The 24,084-nt window shown below is 43.2% G+C and overlaps 2 protein-coding genes across 2 annotated transcripts; both read right to left on the reverse strand.

The window, feature by feature from the left end:
• Positions 1-3,108: 3,108 nt before the first annotated feature.
• Positions 3,109-23,029, reverse strand: LOC136936550 (calcium-activated chloride channel regulator 3A-1-like). The gene is made up of 18 exons (XM_067230170.1): positions 22,880-23,029; positions 21,835-21,969; positions 21,545-21,695; positions 21,363-21,468; positions 20,680-20,836; positions 20,274-20,501; positions 19,954-20,178; positions 19,682-19,859; positions 19,440-19,546; positions 19,210-19,345; positions 18,987-19,090; positions 15,789-15,966; positions 15,547-15,653; positions 15,234-15,452; positions 14,709-14,976; positions 14,431-14,595; positions 14,022-14,258; positions 3,109-3,545 (listed from the first exon to the last, which is right to left on the reverse strand). The coding sequence occupies exons 1-18, from the start codon at positions 23,027-23,029 to the stop codon at positions 3,109-3,111; spliced, it is 3,288 nt and encodes a 1,095-aa protein (XP_067086271.1).
• Positions 3,557-5,203, reverse strand: LOC136936551 (uncharacterized). The gene is made up of 4 exons (XM_067230171.1): positions 5,002-5,203; positions 4,551-4,898; positions 4,100-4,447; positions 3,557-3,996 (listed from the first exon to the last, which is right to left on the reverse strand). Exons 1-4 carry the CDS (start codon positions 5,201-5,203, stop codon positions 3,557-3,559), a joined length of 1,338 nt encoding a protein of 445 aa, XP_067086272.1.
• Positions 23,030-24,084: the final 1,055 nt, after the last annotated feature.

A 24,084-nucleotide genomic window follows, 5' to 3' on the forward strand; every position in this document is an offset into this window, starting at 1 on the left:
GCCCCATGCTTACGTCAATATTTCAATATATCTTATTTTCTTCAAAAATGTTGGCAAGCTCATGAGTGTTAATCCCCCAGAAAGGTCAAAGACAACTTTTCCGCTTCAAATCAATTATCCAGGTGCATCAACCAAACGATGCATGCTTAATGGAGGCGTCTCGTCCTCTTGTGTCATTTGACCTTGTTACATCAACAATGGAGTGTGGATAGACGGGAAAAGCCCGGTCAACTCTGACCTGTGAACTGCAACAGAGGAAAGATGTGGCTCTTCCTCCTCTTCCTCTCCATCCTCCTCTTCTTCCTCCTCCATCATGCACTTGGGGTCATATTCGGTCACCATCATTTGATCACTTCCAGCTGCCAATGTTTTTGGCATCAAAGAGAAATCCCATTGGATACCCGCCTGCTTTTTTTTTCCGGATTACTGCGATACCAAAGAGCTATTTTCCTGGAGGTGAAATGCCTTATGAGGGAATGTTTGTGCAGGCCGTGTTGTGATTCCGTAGGGGAGATTTTCCAGATGGATGGAGCCAGGCAGATAGGTGTGTGTGTGTGTGTTGGGGGTTGGTGGCTGAGTGATGGGTCTTTGCGATGATTCATAAGCAAACAGCACGTTTGCAGATTATCTTTGATTATCAAATTCAATTTAGGGATGACTTTCTCCAGGCACCCACCACTGGTAAACATTGCTTTCTGGCGCTAAAAACAGGATTATCACATTATCAGTTAGATGACCAAGGTTACATTTTCGAGTTGATTTGTTCAGGTTTTAAAAATGCAATCAGCTAAAGCGATCTCTTCTCTGGACGAGGTTAACATTTCAAGGAAGTATTTCCTTTCAAGTTGTTCCTTCAAGTCAGCCACAAATTAATGAAATGATCAGAAAACATGATGTAACCATACTCTTGTGCACTATGAGGACTGTTATCAAACAGTCTTTTGGAACTATGAGGACAGCCAGTGTAGGGAGGTTACAGTTGCAGTAAAGTAAAAAAGTCAACACAGAAGAGTATGCCTGTCACCTAGTGGTGACACTGAATAACTGCATTTAAATGTGGCCTGCAAGAGTCAGAAAATTCAAAATGAGGACTGCTGAGTGAGGATGCCATCGTTTATTATTAAAATATCTGGTTGTGAAAAGAGATTGGTTCTGACCAGGGGACGGTCTGAGACAATAATTCAGACTCCATCCCAGGCCTCTGAGACTGTACTGAAGATGTTTGGGCTCCACAAACTCTTGCACACGCACACACAACCTCAAAAACTCACTACACCAATCACAGCACAGACAAATGTATGTGAATAGACACATTAAACAATTAGTTTTTTATTTATATGAGTTGACAGAGTTGACATTGTGACATTCTCCACCATCTAAAGTAGTAAATACCACAGGCTCTTCAGTTTTATAAATTTAGTTTTTGAAAGAAACCCTCATTTCGAATCGGCCTGTGTAAAAACGCAGCAATGCAGATGTAGCGAAGCTATTGGAAATTGTTTGAAAACATTAGGTTACATAATCTGAGCCATTTTAATATTATGCATGGCCCAAGCCTTACAATGCATGCACATACGCGTGACCATCATTCCACCTAAAACTAGAGAGGATACCATTTCTGGGGAAATTGTAGGGTGTGCTTGCTTGCGTCGGTTGCAGATGGGTCCATTTAATAAACAAGCTGAGCCCCTTTTGAAACAAGTCATCCTAACAACGTTGTCATCGGCAGTATTTTTCAGATGGATCGCGATTCAAACAGTACCATCTGCTGACTGAAAATATGCCCCCAAACACGTAAATAAGCTTGATATATATTTAGGGGGAAATGGCTAATTAAAAACTTTTTGGTCTCAGTCTAGAGCCCTGCCTGGAGAAGCTGAATTGTGCTACGAGCAAGCTACTGTAGCCTAGCTGGTGTTGCTAGCCAAACTACACTGAGGGGATTGTTTGAATGCGACGGAAATAAAAAACGTTTCTTTTAAAGTTTAGGCTGTGGCATTGAAGACAGCGACGCACCACACAAGCTTGAGTTTAAATACATTCTTTAATGTGACATTACTTACTGTACATGCAAGTCTTGAATTGCGTAGAATATAATATATATATATCAGAAAATAAACATAGTTACAAAATAGCAACAAACATTTGAAATCATTAAACGTTTCTCATTTTCAATTTCAATATACCAGAGCTTATTTGCTTGCAAAACAGAATCCTCCTAATTTATAATATGTGATGTCTGATCTTTCTATGCAGTGCTCAGTACTTTCAATCCTTGTTATTTATTAACCCTCCTGTTGTGTTCGTTTCTTGTTCACTACTTTGTGTTCCCGGTCAAAAGTGACCTCCCCATTGTAGCTGACTATAACTCCATAATAATACATATATTAATAACTAATGTTGTGTTACATCTTTTTAGCAGCTTAAGTTCTAGCAAACATTAAAGTTTTAAACTTCTGTTTGCCATTTATGGCCTGTAGGCCTCATTGACACAAGCCTATGCAACTCGTTTTTGAGTGAAAGAAGCATAAAATGGATTATTTTGAATATGTTTGCTTGGATGTTGGTCCGGTGTATCTCCTTCCAGTTGTCTTTGTAAACACGTCTACCCTCCAAATTAGTCATGTTTATGACTATGGTTTCAATGGACTCTGTCAGGAACAGTTTGAAGCAGGATTTTATGTCATTAACCCGGGAGATGGCATATCTGGTTGGCCATGGGAAATTTTCAGTAGACAGTCGACCTCCCCACCCAAGTCCCCCCCTCTGCCTCATCACTAGATTGTTCAACATCGGTTGTCTCTTTGTCTGGATCATAGTCAGTGTGTGTATGTATGTGTGTGCATATGTATACTCAAACACACGTGCATGTTGGGTCTGGGAGGGTAAGTGTGTCCATCTGTTGTATGGGTGTGTGCCTGAACAACATTTTCAACAAAAAAAATAGTCTTACCCACTCATTTGAATGACCGGTCATTTTTGACCGGGAACACCACAGGTGTACAAAAGTTAAATAAAACACCCACATTTTTATGAAATTTCGTAAAAAATGTTTTGTCTATTTAGATACCCTGTGTAGACAAAGTCATGGAACCTTTAGTCTAAAAATTAGTATAGTCTTACCCACTCAATTGAATGACCGGTTATTTTTGACCGGAACACAACAGGAGGGTTAATTTGCAGTGTCCGTTTTCGTTTTCGTGCAGTCATTGTCACACCTACAATCAAACCGCCCACTATGGCTACCATGGCGATGGATATGTAAATTGCTATCATGTTTACACCATTGCCAGGACTTTCAATGTAACCAATGACCTTGGTTACTTGAGCAAGGTTGGAGGTTTCAGAGGAAAGAATGTCATTGTCAACTGCTTTAATTGCAAAGAACAGAGTGGTGCCGTTTCTCATCGTTGGAGTGAAGGAGAGCTGTTCTGAGGATCCAGATTCACTTGGTAGCAGGTTAGATGAGTTGACTGGATGAGCGTTGTTGAAGTTGGATCTGAGCACATCAGGATCCTCACTGTAGCGGATGTCGTATTTACTCGCTGAAAAGAAATCACACGTCAGGTACTTGTGACATACAGTCACTTGTTTCGGCAAAGTGTCCGAAACGGAAGCCATGTCGTGGGAGTAAACATTTGTTCTCACCTGTGCCCTGGTGGAAGTCATCCCCAGGTGCAGTCCATTTGAGCAGCACTCTGTCCTTCACCAACTCTGCATTTAGGTCTGTGATTTTGTTGGGGGGAAATTTCAGGGCAGCAGCAACTTGAGCAAGGTTGGAGGTTTCAGAGGAAAACATATCCTTGTCAACTGCTTTAACTGCAAAGAACAGAGTGGTGCCGTTTCTCATCGTTCCATGGGTGGGAGTGAAGGAGAGCTTTTCTGAGGATCCAGATTCACTTGGTAGCAGGTTAGATGAGTTGATCAGATGAGCGTTGTTGAAGTTGGATCTGAGCACATCAGGATCCTCACTGTAGCGGATGTCGTATTTACTCGCTGAAAAGAAATCACACGTCAGGTACTTGTGACATACAGTCACTTGTTTCGGCAAAGTGTCCGAAACGGAAGCCATGTCGTGGGATTAAACATTTGTTCTCACCTGTGCCCTGGTGGAAGTCATCCCCAGGTGCAGTCCATTTGAGCAGCACTCTGTCCTTCACCAACTCTGCATTTAGGTCTGTGATTTTGTTGGGGGGAAATTTCAGGGCAGCAGCAACTTGAGCAAGGTTGGAGGTTTCAGAGGAAAGCATATCCTTGTCAACTGCTTTAACTGCAAAGAACAGAGTGGTGCCGTTTCTCATCGTTCCATGGCTGGGAGTGAAGGAGAGCTGTTCTGAGGATCCAGATTCACTTGGTAGCAGGTTAGATGAGTTGACTGGATGAGCGTTGTTGAAGTTGGATCTGAGCACATCAGGATCCTCACTGTAGCGGATGTCGTATTTACTCGCTGAAAAGAAATCACACGTCAGGTACTTGTGACATACAGTCACTTGTTTCGGCAAAGTGTCCGAAACGGAAGCCATGTCGTGGGATTAAACATTTGTTCTCACCTGTGCCCTGGTGGAAGTCATCCCCAGGTGCAGTCCATTTGAGCAGCACTCTGTCCTTCACCAACTCTGCATTTAGGTCTGTGATTTTGTTGGGGGGAAATTTCAGGGCAGCAGCAACTTGAGCAAGGTTGGAGGTTTCAGAGGAAAGCATATCCTTGTCAACTGCTTTAACTGCAAAGAACAGAGTGGTGCCGTTTCTCATCGTTCCATTTGTGGGAGTGAAGGAGAGCTGTTCTGAGGATCCAGATTCACTTGGTAGCAGGTTAGATGAGTTGACTGGATGAGCGTTGTTGAAGTTGGATCTGAGCACTTCAGGATCCTCACTGTAGCGGATGTCATATTTACTCGCTGAAAAGAAATCACACGTCAGGTACTTGTGACATACAGTCACTTGTTTCGGCAAAGTGTCCGAAACGGAAGCCATGTCGTGGGAGTAAACATTTGTTCTCACCTGTGCCCTGGTGGAAGTCATCCCCAGGTGCAGTCCATTTGAGCAGCACTCTGTCCTTCACCAACTCTGCATTTAGGTCTGTGATTTTGTTGGGGGGAAATTTCAGGGCAGCAGCAACTTGAGCAAGGTTGGAGGTTTCAGAGGAAAGCATATCCTTGTCAACTGCTTTAACTGCAAAGAACAGAGTGGTGCCGTTTCTCATCGTTCCATGGCTGGGAGTGAAGGAGAGCTGTTCTGAGGATCCAGATTCACTTGGTAGCAGGTTAGATGAGTTGACTGGATGAGCGTTGTTGAAGTTGGTTCTGAGCACATCAGGATCCTCACTGTAGCGGATGTCGTATTTACTCGCTGAAAAGAAATCACACGTCAGGTACTTGTGACATACAGTCACTTGTTTCGGCAAAGTGTCCGAAACGGAAGCCATGTCGTGGGAGTAAACATTTGTTCTCACCTGTGCCCTGGTGGAAGTCATCCCCAGGTGCAGTCCATTTGAGCAGCACTCTATCCCTCACCAACTCTGCATTTAGGTCTGTGATTTTGTTGGGGGGAAATTTCAGGGCAGCAGCAACTTGAGCAAGGTTGGAGGTTTCAGAGGAAAGCATATCCTTGTCAACTGCTTTAACTGCAAAGAACAGAGTGGTGCCGTTTCTCATCGTTCCATTTGTGGGAGTGATGGAGAGCTGTTCTGAGGATCCAGATTCACTTGGTAGCAGGTTAGATGAGTTGACTGGATGAGCGTTGTTGAAGTTGGATCTGAGCACATCAGGATCCTCACTGTAGCGGATGTCGTATTTACTCGCTGAAAAGAAATCACACGTCAGGTACTTGTGACATACAGCCACTTGTTTCGGCAAAGTGTCCGAAACGGAAGCCATGTCGTGGGAGTAAACATTTGTTCTCACCTGTGCCCTGGTGGAAGTCATCCCCAGGTGCAGTCCATTTGAGCAGCACTCTGTCCTTCACCAACTCTGCATTTAGGTCTGTGATTTTGTTGGGGGGAAATTTCAGGGCAGCAGCAACTTGAGCAAGGTTGGAGGTTTCAGAGGAAAGCATATCCTTGTCAACTGCTTTAACTGCAAAGAACAGAGTGGTGCCGTTTCTCATCGTTCCATGGCTGGGAGTGAAGGAGAGCTGTTCTGAGGATCCAGATTCACTTGGTAGCAGGTTAGATGAGTTGACTGGATGAGCGTTGTTGAAGTTGGATCTGAGCACATCAGGATCCTCACTGTAGCGGATGTCGTATTTACTCGCTGAAAAGAAATCACACGTCAGGTACTTGTGACGTACAGTCACTTGTTTCGGCAAAGTGTCCGAAACGGAAGCCATGTCGTGGGAGTAAACATTTGTTCTCACCTGTGCCCTGGTGGAAGTCATCCCCAGGTGCAGTCCATTTGAGCAGCACTCTGTCCTTCACCAACTCTGCATTTAGGTCTGTGATTTTGTTGGGGGGAAATTTCAGGGCAGCAGCAACTTGAGCAAGGTTGGAGGTTTCAGAGGAAAGCATATCCTTGTCAACTGCTTTAACTGCAAAGAACAGAGTGGTGCCGTTTCTCATCGTTCCATGGGTGGGAGTGAAGGAGAGCTGTTCTGAGGATCCAGATTCACTTGGTAGCAGGTTAGATGAGTTGACTGGATGAGCGTTGTTGAAGTTGGATCTGAGCACATCAGGATCCTCACTGTAGCGGATGTCGTATTTACTCGCTGAGAAGAAATCACACGTCAGGTACTTGTGATATACAGTCACTTGTTTCGGCAAAGTGTCCGAAATGGAAGCCATGTCATGTGAGCACAGATTTGTTCTCACCTGTGCCCTGGTCCAAGTCCTCCCCAGGTGCAGTCCATTTGAGCAGCACTCTGTCCTTCACCAACTCTGCATTTAGGTCTGTGATTTTGTTGGGGGGAAATTTCAGGGCAGCAGCAACTTGAGCAAGGTTGGAGGTTTCAGAGGAAAGCATATCCTTGTCAACTGCTTTAACTGCAAAGAACAGAGTGGTGCCGTTTCTCATCGTTCCATGGCTGGGAGTGAAGGAGAGCTGTTCTGAGGATCCAGATTCACTTGGTAGCAGGTTAGATGAGTTGACTGGATGAGCGTTGTTGAAGTTGGTTCTGAGCACATCAGGATCCTCACTGTAGCGGATGTCGTATTTACTCGCTGAAAAGAAATCACACGTCAGGTACTTGTGACATACAGTCACTTGTTTCGGCAAAGTGTCCGAAACGGAAGCCATGTCGTGGGATTAAACATTTGTTCTCACCTGTGCCCTGGTGGAAGTCATCCCCAGGTGCAGTCCATTTGAGCAGCACTCTGTCCTTCACCAACTCTGCATTTAGGTCTGTGATTTTGTTGGGGGGAAATTTCAGGGCAGCAGCAACTTGAGCAAGGTTGGAGGTTTCAGAGGAAAGCATATCCTTGTCAACTGCTTTAACTGCAAAGAACAGAGTGGTGCCGTTTCTCATCGTTCCATTTGTGGGAGTGAAGGAGAGCTGTTCTGAGGATCCAGATTCACTTGGTAGCAGGTTAGATGAGTTGACTGGATGAGCGTTGTTGAAGTTGGATCTGAGCACTTCAGGATCCTCACTGTAGCGGATGTCGTATTTACTCGCTGAAAAGAAATCACACGTCAGGTACTTGTGACATACAGTCACTTGTTTCGGCAAAGTGTCCGAAACGGAAGCCATGTCGTGGGAGTAAACATTTGTTCTCACCTGTGCCCTGGTGGAAGTCATCCCCAGGTGCAGTCCATTTGAGCAGCACTCTGTCCTTCACCAACTCTGCATTTAGGTCTGTGATTTTGTTGGGGGGAAATTTCAGGGCAGCAGCAACTTGAGCAAGGTTGGAGGTTTCAGAGGAAAGCATATCCTTGTCAACTGCTTTAACTGCAAAGAACAGAGTGGTGCCGTTTCTCATCGTTCCATGGCTGGGAGTGAAGGAGAGCTGTTCTGAGGATCCAGATTCACTTGGTAGCAGGTTAGATGAGTTGACTGGATGAGCGTTGTTGAAGTTGGTTCTGAGCACATCAGGATCCTCACTGTAGCGGATGTCGTATTTACTCGCTGAAAAGAAATCACACGTCAGGTACTTGTGACATACAGTCACTTGTTTCGGCAAAGTGTCCGAAACGGAAGCCATGTCGTGGGAGTAAACATTTGTTCTCACCTGTGCCCTGGTGGAAGTCATCCCCAGGTGCAGTCCATTTGAGCAGCACTCTATCCCTCACCAACTCTGCATTTAGGTCTGTGATTTTGTTGGGGGGAAATTTCAGGGCAGCAGCAACTTGAGCAAGGTTGGAGGTTTCAGAGGAAAGCATATCCTTGTCAACTGCTTTAACTGCAAAGAACAGAGTGGTGCCGTTTCTCATCGTTCCATTTGTGGGAGTGATGGAGAGCTGTTCTGAGGATCCAGATTCACTTGGTAGCAGGTTAGATGAGTTGACTGGATGAGCGTTGTTGAAGTTGGATCTGAGCACATCAGGATCCTCACTGTAGCGGATGTCGTATTTACTCGCTGAAAAGAAATCACACGTCAGGTACTTGTGACATACAGTCACTTGTTTCGGCAAAGTGTCCGAAACGGAAGCCATGTCGTGGGAGTAAACATTTGTTCTCACCTGTGCCCTGGTGGAAGTCATCCCCAGGTGCAGTCCATTTGAGCAGCACTCTGTCCTTCACCAACTCTGCATTTAGGTCTGTGATTTTGTTGGGGGGAAATTTCAGGGCAGCAGCAACTTGAGCAAGGTTGGAGGTTTCAGAGGAAAGCATATCCTTGTCAACTGCTTTAACTGCAAAGAACAGAGTGGTGCCGTTTCTCATCGTTCCATGGCTGGGAGTGAAGGAGAGCTGTTCTGAGGATCCAGATTCACTTGGTAGCAGGTTAGATGAGTTGACTGGATGAGCGTTGTTGAAGTTGGATCTGAGCACATTAGGATCCTCACTGTAGCGGATGTCGTATTTACTCGCTGAAAAGAAATCACACGTCAGGTACTTGTGACATACAGTCACTTGTTTCGGCAAAGTGTCCGAAACGGAAGCCATGTCGTGGGAGTAAACATTTGTTCTCACCTGTGCCCTGGTGGAAGTCATCCCCAGGTGCAGTCCATTTGAGCAGCACTCTATCCCTCACCAACTCTGCATTTAGGTCTGTGATTTTGTTGGGGGGAAATTTCAGGGCAGCAGCAACTTGAGCAAGGTTGGAGGTTTCAGAGGAAAGCATATCCTTGTCAACTGCTTTAACTGCAAAGAACAGAGTGGTGCCGTTTCTCATCGTTCCATTTGTGGGAGTGATGGAGAGCTGTTCTGAGGATCCAGATTCACTTGGTAGCAGGTTAGATGAGTTGACTGGATGAGCGTTGTTGAAGTTGGATCTGAGCACATCAGGATCCTCACTGTAGCGGATGTCGTATTTACTCGCTGAAAAGAAATCACACGTCAGGTACTTGTGACATACAGTCACTTGTTTCGGCAAAGTGTCCGAAACGGAAGCCATGTCGTGGGAGTAAACATTTGTTCTCACCTGTGCCCTGGTGGAAGTCATCCCCAGGTGCAGTCCATTTGAGCAGCACTCTGTCCTTCACCAACTCTGCATTTAGGTCTGTGATTTTGTTGGGGGGAAATTTCAGGGCAGCAGCAACTTGAGCAAGGTTGGAGGTTTCAGAGGAAAGCATATCCTTGTCAACTGCTTTAACTGCAAAGAACAGAGTGGTGCCGTTTCTCATCGTTCCATTTGTGGGAGTGAAGGAGAGCTGTTCTGAGGATCCAGATTCACTTGGTAGCAGGTTAGATGAGTTGACTGGATGAGCGTTGTTGAAGTTGGATCTGAGCACATCAGGATCCTCACTGTAGCGGATGTCGTATTTACTCGCTGAGAAGAAATCACACGTCAGGTACTTGTGATATACAGTCACTTGTTTCGGCAAAGTGTCCGAAATGGAAGCCATGTCATGTGAGCACAGATTTGTTCTCACCTGTGCCCTGGTCCAAGTCCTCCCCAGGTGCAGTCCATTTGAGCAGCACTCTGTCCTTCACCAACTCTGCATTTAGGTCTGTGATTTTGTTGGGGGGAAATTTCAGGGCAGCAGCAACTTGAGCAAGGTTGGAGGTTTCAGAGGAAAGCATATCCTTGTCAACTGCTTTAACTGCAAAGAACAGAGTGGTGCCGTTTCTCATCGTTCCATGGCTGGGAGTGAAGGAGAGCTGTTCTGAGGATCCAGATTCACTTGGTAGCAGGTTAGATGAGTTGACTGGATGAGCGTTGTTGAAGTTGGTTCTGAGCACATCAGGATCCTCACTGTAGCGGATGTCGTATTTACTCGCTGAAAAGAAATCACACGTCAGGTACTTGTGACATACAGTCACTTGTTTCGGCAAAGTGTCCGAAACGGAAGCCATGTCGTGGGATTAAACATTTGTTCTCACCTGTGCCCTGGTGGAAGTCATCCCCAGGTGCAGTCCATTTGAGCAGCACTCTGTCCTTCACCAACTCTGCATTTAGGTCTGTGATTTTGTTGGGGGGAAATTTCAGGGCAGCAGCAACTTGAGCAAGGTTGGAGGTTTCAGAGGAAAGCATATCCTTGTCAACTGCTTTAACTGCAAAGAACAGAGTGGTGCCGTTTCTCATCGTTCCATTTGTGGGAGTGAAGGAGAGCTGTTCTGAGGATCCAGATTCACTTGGTAGCAGGTTAGATGAGTTGACTGGATGAGCGTTGTTGAAGTTGGATCTGAGCACTTCAGGATCCTCACTGTAGCGGATGTCGTATTTACTCGCTGAAAAGAAATCACACGTCAGGTACTTGTGACATACAGTCACTTGTTTCGGCAAAGTGTCCGAAACGGAAGCCATGTCGTGGGAGTAAACATTTGTTCTCACCTGTGCCCTGGTGGAAGTCATCCCCAGGTGCAGTCCATTTGAGCAGCACTCTGTCCTTCACCAACTCTGCATTTAGGTCTGTGATTTTGTTGGGGGGAAATTTCAGGGCAGCAGCAACTTGAGCAAGGTTGGAGGTTTCAGAGGAAAGCATATCCTTGTCAACTGCTTTAACTGCAAAGAACAGAGTGGTGCCGTTTCTCATCGTTCCATGGCTGGGAGTGAAGGAGAGCTGTTCTGAGGATCCAGATTCACTTGGTAGCAGGTTAGATGAGTTGACTGGATGAGCGTTGTTGAAGTTGGTTCTGAGCACATCAGGATCCTCACTGTAGCGGATGTCGTATTTACTCGCTGAAAAGAAATCACACGTCAGGTACTTGTGACATACAGTCACTTGTTTCGGCAAAGTGTCCGAAACGGAAGCCATGTCGTGGGAGTAAACATTTGTTCTCACCTGTGCCCTGGTGGAAGTCATCCCCAGGTGCAGTCCATTTGAGCAGCACTCTATCCCTCACCAACTCTGCATTTAGGTCTGTGATTTTGTTGGGGGGAAATTTCAGGGCAGCAGCAACTTGAGCAAGGTTGGAGGTTTCAGAGGAAAGCATATCCTTGTCAACTGCTTTAACTGCAAAGAACAGAGTGGTGCCGTTTCTCATCGTTCCATTTGTGGGAGTGATGGAGAGCTGTTCTGAGGATCCAGATTCACTTGGTAGCAGGTTAGATGAGTTGACTGGATGAGCGTTGTTGAAGTTGGATCTGAGCACATCAGGATCCTCACTGTAGCGGATGTCGTATTTACTCGCTGAAAAGAAATCACACGTCAGGTACTTGTGACATACAGTCACTTGTTTCGGCAAAGTGTCCGAAACGGAAGCCATGTCGTGGGAGTAAACATTTGTTCTCACCTGTGCCCTGGTGGAAGTCATCCCCAGGTGCAGTCCATTTGAGCAGCACTCTGTCCTTCACCAACTCTGCATTTAGGTCTGTGATTTTGTTGGGGGGAAATTTCAGGGCAGCAGCAACTTGAGCAAGGTTGGAGGTTTCAGAGGAAAGCATATCCTTGTCAACTGCTTTAACTGCAAAGAACAGAGTGGTGCCGTTTCTCATCGTTCCATGGCTGGGAGTGAAGGAGAGCTGTTCTGAGGATCCAGATTCACTTGGTAGCAGGTTAGATGAGTTGACTGGATGAGCGTTGTTGAAGTTGGATCTGAGCACATTAGGATCCTCACTGTAGCGGATGTCGTATTTACTCGCTGAAAAGAAATCACACGTCAGGTACTTGTGACATACAGTCACTTGTTTCGGCAAAGTGTCCGAAACGGAAGCCATGTCGTGGGAGTAAACATTTGTTCTCACCTGTGCCCTGGTGGAAGTCATCCCCAGGTGCAGTCCATTTGAGCAGCACTCTATCCCTCACCAACTCTGCATTTAGGTCTGTGATTTTGTTGGGGGGAAATTTCAGGGCAGCAGCAACTTGAGCAAGGTTGGAGGTTTCAGAGGAAAGCATATCCTTGTCAACTGCTTTAACTGCAAAGAACAGAGTGGTGCCGTTTCTCATCGTTCCATTTGTGGGAGTGATGGAGAGCTGTTCTGAGGATCCAGATTCACTTGGTAGCAGGTTAGATGAGTTGACTGGATGAGCGTTGTTGAAGTTGGATCTGAGCACATCAGGATCCTCACTGTAGCGGATGTCGTATTTACTCGCTGAAAAGAAATCACACGTCAGGTACTTGTGACATACAGTCACTTGTTTCGGCAAAGTGTCCGAAACGGAAGCCATGTCGTGGGAGTAAACATTTGTTCTCACCTGTGCCCTGGTGGAAGTCATCCCCAGGTGCAGTCCATTTGAGCAGCACTCTGTCCTTCACCAACTCTGCATTTAGGTCTGTGATTTTGTTGGGGGGAAATTTCAGGGCAGCAGCAACTTGAGCAAGGTTGGAGGTTTCAGAGGAAAGCATATCCTTGTCAACTGCTTTAACTGCAAAGAACAGAGTGGTGCCGTTTCTCATCGTTCCATTTGTGGGAGTGAAGGAGAGCTGTTCTGAGGATCCAGATTCACTTGGTAGCAGGTTAGATGAGTTGACTGGATGAGCGTTGTTGAAGTTGGATCTGAGCACATCAGGATCCTCACTGTAGCGGATGTCGTATTTACTCGCTGAAAAGAAATCACACGTCAGGTACTTGTGACATACAGCCACTTGTTTCGGCAAAGTGTCCGAAACGGAAGCCATGTCGTGGGAGTAAACATTTGTTCTCACCTGTGCCCTGGTGGAAGTCATCCCCAGGTGCAGTCCATTTGAGCAGCACTCTGTCCTTCACCAACTCTGCATTTAGGTCTGTGATTTTGTTGGGGGGAAATTTCAGGGCAGCAGCAACTTGAGCAAGGTTGGAGGTTTCAGAGGAAAGCATATCCTTGTCAACTGCTTTAACTGCAAAGAACAGAGTGGTGCCGTTTCTCATCGTTCCATGGCTGGGAGTGAAGGAGAGCTGTTCTGAGGATCCAGATTCACTTGGTAGCAGGTTAGATGAGTTGACTGGATGAGCGTTGTTGAAGTTGGATCTGAGCACATCAGGATCCTCACTGTAGCGGATGTCGTATTTACTCGCTGAAAAGAAATCACACGTCAGGTACTTGTGACGTACAGTCACTTGTTTCGGCAAAGTGTCCGAAACGGAAGCCATGTCGTGGGAGTAAACATTTGTTCTCACCTGTGCCCTGGTGGAAGTCATCCCCAGGTGCAGTCCATTTGAGCAGCACTCTGTCCTTCACCAACTCTGCATTTAGGTCTGTGATTTTGTTGGGGGGAAATTTCAGGGCAGCAGCAACTTGAGCAAGGTTGGAGGTTTCAGAGGAAAGCATATCCTTGTCAACTGCTTTAACTGCAAAGAACAGAGTGGTGCCGTTTCTCATCGTTCCATGGGTGGGAGTGAAGGAGAGCTGTTCTGAGGATCCAGATTGACTTGGTAGCAGGTTAGATGAGTTGACTGGATGAGCGTTGTTGAAGTTGGATCTGAGCACATCAGGATCCTCACTGTAGCGGATGTCGTATTTACTCGCTGAGAAGAAATCACACGTCAGGTACTTGTGATATACAGTCACTTGTTTCGGCAAAGTGTCCGAAATGGAAGCCATGTCATGTGAGCACAGATTTGTTCTCACCTGTGCCCTGGTCCAAGTCCTCCCCAGGTGCAGTCCAGATGAGCAGCACTCTGTTCTTCACCAACTCTGCGTTCAGGTCTTTGATGGTGTTGGGGGGGAATTTCGTCATAGTGGGAACACCAGGTGGCAGATTCACAGTGAAGCTCACACCTATGGCTGTCCTGCTGAAGTTGCCAACATCTGCCTTTGGGTCCTCCTCACCAACAGAGGTCTTTGGTGGATTGAGCTCCAACTTTCCTGAAGGGACAGTCATCAAACGGTTAACTGAAGAAGGAAATCAGTGATGTCTATGATACATTTGATTTTGTTGGCAACATAGGACTTTAGATTTTAAGAGGATGCAGGCCTTCACATGAATTCACACACAAATCCTTAGTGTCCAAACGTAATGTGTAAGATGGAGCCATACCATCAACCACATATCCAGGTATGTACATGGCACCACTGTGTCTCTTAAGGGAGAATCTAGCTTTTCCATATCCGTTCTGTACTCTCACTTTCAAGTTGTATTTCCCACCTTTCATTCGTGTAAAGTATCTGGAATAGATGCCATCATTTCTGAAAGCATCGGCACCTTAAAAAAAAGATTTGTGTGATAAGTGTATTATCAATAATGAAGGCAATGACAAAATGCCATATTCTTTTTTAAGTTAAAATGTTTTGATATGTAGCTCTTTTCTAACTCACCTGCTCCATTATCTAGTAAATCCATCTCTTGTTTGTCTCCAGCATCAGACTCCAGAGTAGCTCTCACGTCTGCCAGTATGACAGGAAGTCCATTCTGGCTGACTGCAGCAAAAACCACCATGGGTTTGGCACCGTTACTGGACTGTTGGTTCATGTGAGTCTTCACTGTAACAGGCGGAACGTCTGCACTGACCGGACGACTGGTCACTGTTATTGACATAGTCTGTGCTTGTCCGTTGCTGGTAATGGTGTACGTCCATTTTCCTTTCTGGGGTTGAATAGGACATGAAACGTAACAGACGGCACAGCACTAGTTACGTGACAAAGTGTATTATGTAGTCTTCACCTTGCAAAAATAAAAATCCCAAAAATCTGAAACAACCATAACTAACCACAACCACAACCGCAACCATAACTCATTCTTACTGTACACAGGTCAAAGTAATTGTTGAAATGTGCATGTACATGTCAATAAGTACAAATATATTCCATGAACATTTCAAAAGAATTTAAGTAAGCACACACCTCTGCTGTTCCTGGAATATTCAGGGTGAGAGAATTCCCTTGAGGATCAGTTTTAAATGTATTATATTTCTGTCCAGAGGGACTTTCTACAAGGATGGTTGGTGGTGGACTGTGTTCATAGAGGATCAGAAAAGCTGTGTAGTTGCCAATTGTCTTGTCAATGGACACAGTCCCACTGAACAAGCCAGACCCACTCACAGTAAATCCAAGGCTTTCAAGCTGTTGGGTAGAGGTGACAGATAGTGAAAACAGAGTACTGAATTAAAAGCAGATCAATGTTTACGTACCATCATGGTGACTACAGTCAGCTAACCTGGATTGTCTGTTGTGTCGGATCTCCATCATAAGTTGTTAGTGAAGCAAAGACATCCACAAGCTCATTGGAATTCAAAGTATCTCCTGCATAGAAGAATTTACCACCTACAAATTGTAATGAAGAAAGAAGGAAAAATCAAATGATCATCAAAATGATAAAGAATTTCTCCATAGTGCAATCAAAAGGATGGACTGGCTGCATGTTTAAAACTTCATTTTAAAGGATGCTCTATACCTCACCTGTTTTTTCAGACATCTCTTCCATAAGTTTATCTCCACTAGGTCCAAAACTAATTGTGTGTACTGTAGCACCACTTGCGATGGCATTGTTTACGCAATTTATTGGACTATTAGACTCTCCATCAGTTAAGAAAATAATTTCTTTTCCATTTGAAAACCCACCATTCATTCTGAGAACCTGAAATATATAGTAAATGTTCACTGATGCAATCTAGTCAGAGATTATATTGCATTAAATCGATTAGATCGAAATTCTTCTTTTGTTTAATTACCTCTAATCCTTTATAAAGACCTTGACATATTTCTGTGCCACCATTGGGGTTGGTGGGCAGTGAATCTGCCAGCTTCTCTCTGGTCTTCAAATTATCAATCAAGGTCAATGGTTTTAGGACTGAGGCAGTTGAGTGAAAGGTGACAATCCCAACATAGGATTGGTCTTCAATAATTTGCTTCAAGAAAAGTGAGGCTGCTTGACGTTGTCTTACAATTCTCTGACCCTAATAAAAGAAAATATTTATGTGTACATTGAAATGACTTTTGTATCTGCACAATAAAAACATAATTACTGTAATAAAATGTCAATACACTGTACCCCCATGCTTCCTGAAACATCTAGAACGAGACAAACTACTCTTTGTTGTCTTTGCACCACTGAGAATGTGGGTTCTGGACTGGGTGATGGTAAAGAACTGGAAGGGATATATTGTGAGTCCACGCTGGAAGAAAATATAACTTCCTCTACACTTCGGCCACCACACATCCTGTTCTGCATGTTTGGAGCCTTAGTGTTGTGATTTTTTTTATTGCAGAACTGGACTACCTGGGCAGAGACAACAAGTACAAATTAGGAGTCTATTGCTAATTAAAATTATTAAACAGTAAGGAATGAAGTAAGAAAAATACAGACACATCGGTGAACATACAAACATCGGTATCAGAAACAGCACTCATATACTGGACAACCTGGAATTTTAATTCATCAGATAGATTGTACCCACTGAGTCAATACTCTGAAGATACATAATGGATGTTTTGGTTGTTTGAGATTTATGCGGGATGAAGTAACAGTCGTACGGCTTCCCGTTGATATTGGTCGGTGTGCACATGGCTCCACTTGGGATGGATCGCCACTCTCCTGTCATATTCTTAGTACATCTAGAAATTGATTGTGAAAAACTGTTTATTAAGTAGTCTGGGGCTTTAAATAGAGGAAAAAAAATAAAAGGAAAATTATGTACCTTGACGATGTCAAAATATTAAAGGCAGGGTAGACAATGTTGAGAAGCACTTTTTGTCATATTTTCTGAAATAAACTTTACATATATAAAGGTTTGACAGCAAAATGAAATTAATCCCGATATCTGTGTCACAGATCAGACCGGCAGACACTAATGATTGGACAGCATTCGGAAAGAATTGGACCGGCTACTTTGTCTGTCTGTCTAACTACCTCCAGGCAGTAGTCAGGCAGCACACATTCATGTGTTTTGAAGGAGTGGCTTTGAAGGGAGGTGGTGGGATATTTTGCTTTGAATCGTTTCAAACTCAAGCTAAAAGTTGCTCCGTAAACTAAATAACATAGACTGTAAACTAAATATATATAATCAATATTCAAATCAATCTTTACTGTAGTTTGTATGTCTTCTATTCATAATATTGCAATATTGCAAATGTAAATTACCTTGTAGCCTCCAGTTTTCCATTGTCTGTATAGAAGGGTTTTCTCTCATCATATTCATCATAAACACCCCATCTTAGATGTGCCCATTCATGTACCAGGACCCTACCTACAAATACCAGTTAAAGGTTATTTATAATTCATAATGTTTAAGATACAATCACTGAAGGAAATGCGTACAGTACCTCTGGGTCCATAGAATTGAATGAGTTCATCACGTTTCAGGAAATCAGGAGTCAGACGGATATAGCGACCCTCAGTTCCACATTCCCCATACTGAAGAGTGTAAGGATCATTCCCATTGAATTTGTTTGGCTCATCTATTATGATGTTGGCCTTTAAAAAAAAAGTACAAGCACTTTGAGATAATATAATACAGAGAGAAAAATATAAACACAAAGCACACAGACTTGTTCACTATACATTATTTATGTGATGATTAAATATTTCAGTGTAATAAAAACGAAAATGTTACCTTTTCATATGTTTCAGTATTTGCTCTGGAATACTTTCCTGTCCACTTTGGGGGTACTAATATCGTCACATCCTTGAAGTACAATTTGTTGTTCATCACTTGAAATAAATACGAGGAGGCGTCAGACAATATTTCCTAAAAGAATGAATTAATAGTTATATCAGGGCGAGCGAGAGTGGTCCACAGTATGTCATGCCAAAGTCAAGGGATTCAACTTAACTCCACGCTTATGTAGGGGGTTTAATATTGGCCAAACAACCAAAACGAATTCCCCTATGTTTAAAGGAAGATGGCAGACTGAACAGTGTATTACCATTAACCAAATACTGCATATACCAATGGAATTGCAGGTATTTTATTCTATGGGTTAAATCAGAGCAAGGATGGTCAAAGTAAGGTGATCGTTTATTTAATAACATTGCAAATGAATGAAATCAAGAAAGGCAAACATGCTACAAAGTGAAGGTTTTAAATCTTACCAACTCTACCTTGATTATGGTATATCAGAGACAGAGAGAGAAAGGGAGAGTAAGAGGTGAGCAAACGAGAATCAGTAGGACAAGCCAGAGCTGAGGAGAAGCCCTCAGGAGATGAAGAATCCATAGAACAATGCTTCCTCTCCCTGAACAACCAATCAGACCACATCTTAACTTACTTATCAACATATGCCTAGCAATGCAACAGTAAGTTACACAATGAGGTGTGCGACCCATCAAGCAGAGACTCCGTCCAGCAGGGTGACACCCAGCCTTACACTTAAAATAGATCCAAGCTAAAATAAATGTATTTTGTAATGTTTATATCCATCCATCCATCCATCCATCATCTGCCGCTTTTCCGGTGGTCGGGTCGCGGGGGCAGCGACCTAAGCAGGGAGGCCCAGAATTCCCTCTCCCCGGCAACTTCCACCAGCTCTTCCTGGGGGACCCCGAGGCGTTCCCAGGCCAGCTGAGAGACATAGTCCCTCCAGCGTGTCCTGGGTCTTCCCCGGGGCCTCTTCCCAGTGGGTAATGTTTGTATTGTAGAATATTTATTTCCATCTTACCTTGATTCGTTCAAGGAGCAAAGGGTCTTCAGTCACAGCAGGGTTGATAGCTATTAGAATATCTGTGTACCCATTGCCATCAAGTCGGATCCCACAGGTAAATCCTGACAGGTAGAACATCACGAGCACAACTGCCACTTTGGATGCCATGGTTCAAATACTCAGAGTGGTATGTTATCTGAGATTTCTACTGAATGATCTACAAAGATAGAAAGAGGTACACGTATCAGGAGGATGGTTGGTGGTGGACTGTGTTCATAGAGGATCAGAAAAGCTGTGTAGTTGCCAATTGTCTTGTCAATGGACACAGTCCCACTGAACAAGCCAGACCCACTCACAGTAAATCCAAGGCTTTCAAGCTGTTGGGTAGAGGTGACAGATAGTGAAAACAGAGTACTGAATTAAAAGCAGATCAATGTTTACGTACCATCATGGTGACTACAGTCAGCTAACCTGGATTGTCTGTTGTGTCGGATCTCCATCATAAGTTGTTAGTGAAGCAAAGACATCCACAAGCTCATTGGAATTCAAAGTATCTCCTGCATAGAAGAATTTACCACCTACAAATTGTAATGAAGAAAGAAGGAAAAATCAAATGATCATCAAAATGATAAAGAATTTCTCCATAGTGCAATCAAAAGGATGGACTGGCTGCATGTTTAAAACTTCATTTTAAAGGATGCTCTATACCTCACCTGTTTTTTCAGACATCTCTTCCATAAGTTTATCTCCACTAGGTCCAAAACTAATTGTGTGTACTGTAGCACCACTTGCGATGGCATTGTTTACGCAATTTATTGGACTATTAGACTCTCCATCAGTTAAGAAAATAATTTCTTTTCCATTTGAAAACCCACCATTCATTCTGAGAACCTGAAATATATAGTAAATGTTCACTGATGCAATCTAGTCAGAGATTATATTGCATTAAATCGATTAGATCGAAATTCTTCTTTTGTTTAATTACCTCTAATCCTTTATAAAGACCTTGACATATTTCTGTGCCACCATTGGGGTTGGTGGGCAGTGAATCTGCCAGCTTCTCTCTGGTCTTCAAATTATCAATCAAGGTCAATGGTTTTAGGACTGAGGCAGTTGAGTGAAAGGTGACAATCCCAACATAGGATTGGTCTTCAATAATTTGCTTCAAGAAAAGTGAGGCTGCTTGACGTTGTCTTACAATTCTCTGACCCTAATAAAAGAAAATATTTATGTGTACATTGAAATGACTTTTGTATCTGCACAATAAAAACATAATTACTGTAATAAAATGTCAATACACTGTACCCCCATGCTTCCTGAAACATCTAGAACGAGACAAACTACTCTTTGTTGTCTTTGCACCACTGAGAATGTGGGTTCTGGACTGGGTGATGGTAAAGAACTGGAAGGGATATATTGTGAGTCCACGCTGGAAGAAAATATAACTTCCTCTACACTTCGGCCACCACACATCCTGTTCTGCATGTTTGGAGCCTTAGTGTTGTGATTTTTTTTATTGCAGAACTGGACTACCTGGGCAGAGACAACAAGTACAAATTAGGAGTCTATTGCTAATTAAAATTATTAAACAGTAAGGAATGAAGTAAGAAAAATACAGACACATCGGTGAACATACAAACATCGGTATCAGAAACAGCACTCATATACTGGACAACCTGGAATTTTAATTCATCAGATAGATTGTACCCACTGAGTCAATACTCTGAAGATACATAATGGATGTTTTGGTTGTTTGAGATTTATGCGGGATGAAGTAACAGTCGTACGGCTTCCCGTTGATATTGGTCGGTGTGCACATGGCTCCACTTGGGATGGATCGCCACTCTCCTGTCATATTCTTAGTACATCTAGAAATTGATTGTGAAAAACTGTTTATTAAGTAGTCTGGGGCTTTAAATAGAGGAAAAAAAATAAAAGGAAAATTATGTACCTTGACGATGTCAAAATATTAAAGGCAGGGTAGACAATGTTGAGAAGCACTTTTTGTCATATTTTCTGAAATAAACTTTACATATATAAAGGTTTGACAGCAAAATGAAATTAATCCCGATATCTGTGTCACAGATCAGACCGGCAGACACTAATGATTGGACAGCATTCGGAAAGAATTGGACCGGCTACTTTGTCTGTCTGTCTAACTACCTCCAGGCAGTAGTCAGGCAGCACACATTCATGTGTTTTGAAGGAGTGGCTTTGAAGGGAGGTGGTGGGATATTTTGCTTTGAATCGTTTCAAACTCAAGCTAAAAGTTGCTCCGTAAACTAAATAACATAGACTGTAAACTAAATATATATAATCAATATTCAAATCAATCTTTACTGTAGTTTGTATGTCTTCTATTCATAATATTGCAATATTGCAAATGTAAATTACCTTGTAGCCTCCAGTTTTCCATTGTCTGTATAGAAGGGTTTTCTCTCATCATATTCATCATAAACACCCCATCTTAGATGTGCCCATTCATGTACCAGGACCCTACCTACAAATACCAGTTAAAGGTTATTTATAATTCATAATGTTTAAGATACAATCACTGAAGGAAATGCGTACAGTACCTCTGGGTCCATAGAATTGAATGAGTTCATCACGTTTCAGGAAATCAGGAGTCAGACGGATATAGCGACCCTCAGTTCCACATTCCCCATACTGAAGAGTGTAAGGATCATTCCCATTGAATTTGTTTGGCTCATCTATTATGATGTTGGCCTTTAAAAAAAAAGTACAAGCACTTTGAGATAATATAATACAGAGAGAAAAATATAAACACAAAGCACACAGACTTGTTCACTATACATTATTTATGTGATGATTAAATATTTCAGTGTAATAAAAACGAAAATGTTACCTTTTCATATGTTTCAGTATTTGCTCTGGAATACTTTCCTGTCCACTTTGGGGGTACTAATATCGTCACATCCTTGAAGTACAATTTGTTGTTCATCACTTGAAATAAATACGAGGAGGCGTCAGACAATATTTCCTAAAAGAATGAATTAATAGTTATATCAGGGCGAGCGAGAGTGGTCCACAGTATGTCATGCCAAAGTCAAGGGATTCAACTTAACTCCACGCTTATGTAGGGGGTTTAATATTGGCCAAACAACCAAAACGAATTCCCCTATGTTTAAAGGAAGATGGCAGACTGAACAGTGTATTACCATTAACCAAATACTGCATATACCAATGGAATTGCAGGTATTTTATTCTATGGGTTAAATCAGAGCAAGGATGGTCAAAGTAAGGTGATCGTTTATTTAATAACATTGCAAATGAATGAAATCAAGAAAGGCAAACATGCTACAAAGTGAAGGTTTTAAATCTTACCAACTCTACCTTGATTATGGTATATCAGAGACAGAGAGAGAAAGGGAGAGTAAGAGGTGAGCAAACGAGAATCAGTAGGACAAGCCAGAGCTGAGGAGAAGCCCTCAGGAGATGAAGAATCCATAGAACAATGCTTCCTCTCCCTGAACAACCAATCAGACCACATCTTAACTTACTTATCAACATATGCCTAGCAATGCAACAGTAAGTTACACAATGAGGTGTGCGACCCATCAAGCAGAGACTCCGTCCAGCAGGGTGACACCCAGCCTTACACTTAAAATAGATCCAAGCTAAAATAAATGTATTTTGTAATGTTTATATCCATCCATCCATCCATCCATCATCTGCCGCTTTTCCGGTGGTCGGGTCGCGGGGGCAGCGACCTAAGCAGGGAGGCCCAGAATTCCCTCTCCCCGGCAACTTCCACCAGCTCTTCCTGGGGGACCCCGAGGCGTTCCCAGGCCAGCTGAGAGACATAGTCCCTCCAGCGTGTCCTGGGTCTTCCCCGGGGCCTCTTCCCAGTGGGTAATGTTTGTATTGTAGAATATTTATTTCCATCTTACCTTGATTCGTTCAAGGAGCAAAGGGTCTTCAGTCACAGCAGGGTTGATAGCTATTAGAATATCTGTGTACCCATTGCCATCAAGTCGGATCCCACAGGTAAATCCTGACAGGTAGAACATCACGAGCACAACTGCCACTTTGGATGCCATGGTTCAAATACTCAGAGTGGTATGTTATCTGAGATTTCTACTGAATGATCTACAAAGATAGAAAGAGGTACACGTATCAGGAGAGTGCGTAAGCCACCAAGTGCTGAGGGGGCACTAAAAATAGCCTAATGAAAAATCATCATAGTCATAATAATTATGATGCAGATATTATTTCAGTATAGAAATATTAGGCACTTTTTAGGCATGTATATCACAACACAGGCAGAACAAGATATATATTTAATTGCTCCAGTAACGATGGCTCTAGCGCTGCAAGATAGCGCTGTGTATTTTTTGTCAACTATGTGCTGCTCTCAGTGCTTTCAAACGTCAATAGCTTTTTGGTCATGTGACCTGTACATTTCAAAGCCCTGTTCAATTGCTAACAAAGTACATTTACACGTAAATGGACATTTATCATGTCAAAAATAGCCTTGGGGTGGACATTTATCATGTCCATTTAGAGGTTGAGACTTTCTCTCTAATCACATTCACATTTACATTTAAGTGTGTCCAGTGTATTTTTTGCCGATTAGAGCCATATATGGTTTAAATTGTAATTCACGTACAGGAGTTTACTGGACTTTTGCCAGAGGTTGTCCTTGATTACATTTACATTTAGTCATTTAGCAGACGCTCTTATCCAGAGCGACTTACAGTAAGTACAGGGACATTCCCCAGAGGCAAGTAGGGTGAAGTGCCTTGCCCAAGGACACAACGTGACCGGGAATCGAACTAGCGAGCTTCGGATTACTAGCCCGATTCCCTCAAGTATACAAGTTTTGACAGACAAGTTATCGTGCTACTATCCATATTGTATTAGTACATTATTGGAAGTTAATGGAGAACTATAAGGAAAATATATAGACTTAAATAAATTTGGTCTAAACTCACTACTATATTTTTTAAGAGTTTGAATGGGTCTATCAATGGTGTTGACAACTGAATTTATGAATGAGGTGCTGTGGGTGGTGGAATGCAACGTTAATGGTGTTTTCAACTGATCTGTGAATGAGTGAAACAATATTTGGGCTATGGTCATTGAGGCAGGAGAT

Source organism: Osmerus mordax, chromosome 27, assembly GCF_038355195.1.
Source record: "Osmerus mordax isolate fOsmMor3 chromosome 27, fOsmMor3.pri, whole genome shotgun sequence".
NCBI lineage: Eukaryota > Metazoa > Chordata > Actinopteri > Osmeriformes > Osmeridae > Osmerus > Osmerus mordax.

What these genes read in the sequence shown, in the direction of transcription:
- LOC136936550 (XM_067230170.1), bottom strand. Translation starts at nt 23,029, where the DNA reads ATGGCATCCAAAGTGGCAGTTGTGCTCGTGATGTTCTACCTGTCAGGA. An exon ending in TCAATTCTATGGACCCAGAG is followed by an intron (nt 21,469 to 21,544) that starts GTACTGTACGCA and finishes TGGTATTTGTAG; the next exon opens with GTAGGGTCCTGGTACATGAA. An exon ending in ACCTGGATATGTGGTTGATG is followed by an intron (nt 14,259 to 14,430) that starts GTATGGCTCCAT and finishes CTGTCCCTTCAG; the next exon opens with GAAAGTTGGAGCTCAATCCA.
- LOC136936551 (XM_067230171.1), bottom strand. Translation starts at nt 5,203, where the DNA reads ATGAGAAACGGCACCACTCTGTTCTTTGCAGTTAAAGCAGTTGACAAG. An exon ending in TGACTTCCACCAGGGCACAG is followed by an intron (nt 4,448 to 4,550) that starts GTGAGAACAAAT and finishes ATTTCTTTTCAG; the next exon opens with CGAGTAAATACGACATCCGC. An exon ending in TGACTTCCACCAGGGCACAG is followed by an intron (nt 3,997 to 4,099) that starts GTGAGAACAAAT and finishes ATTTCTTTTCAG; the next exon opens with CGAGTAAATACGACATCCGC.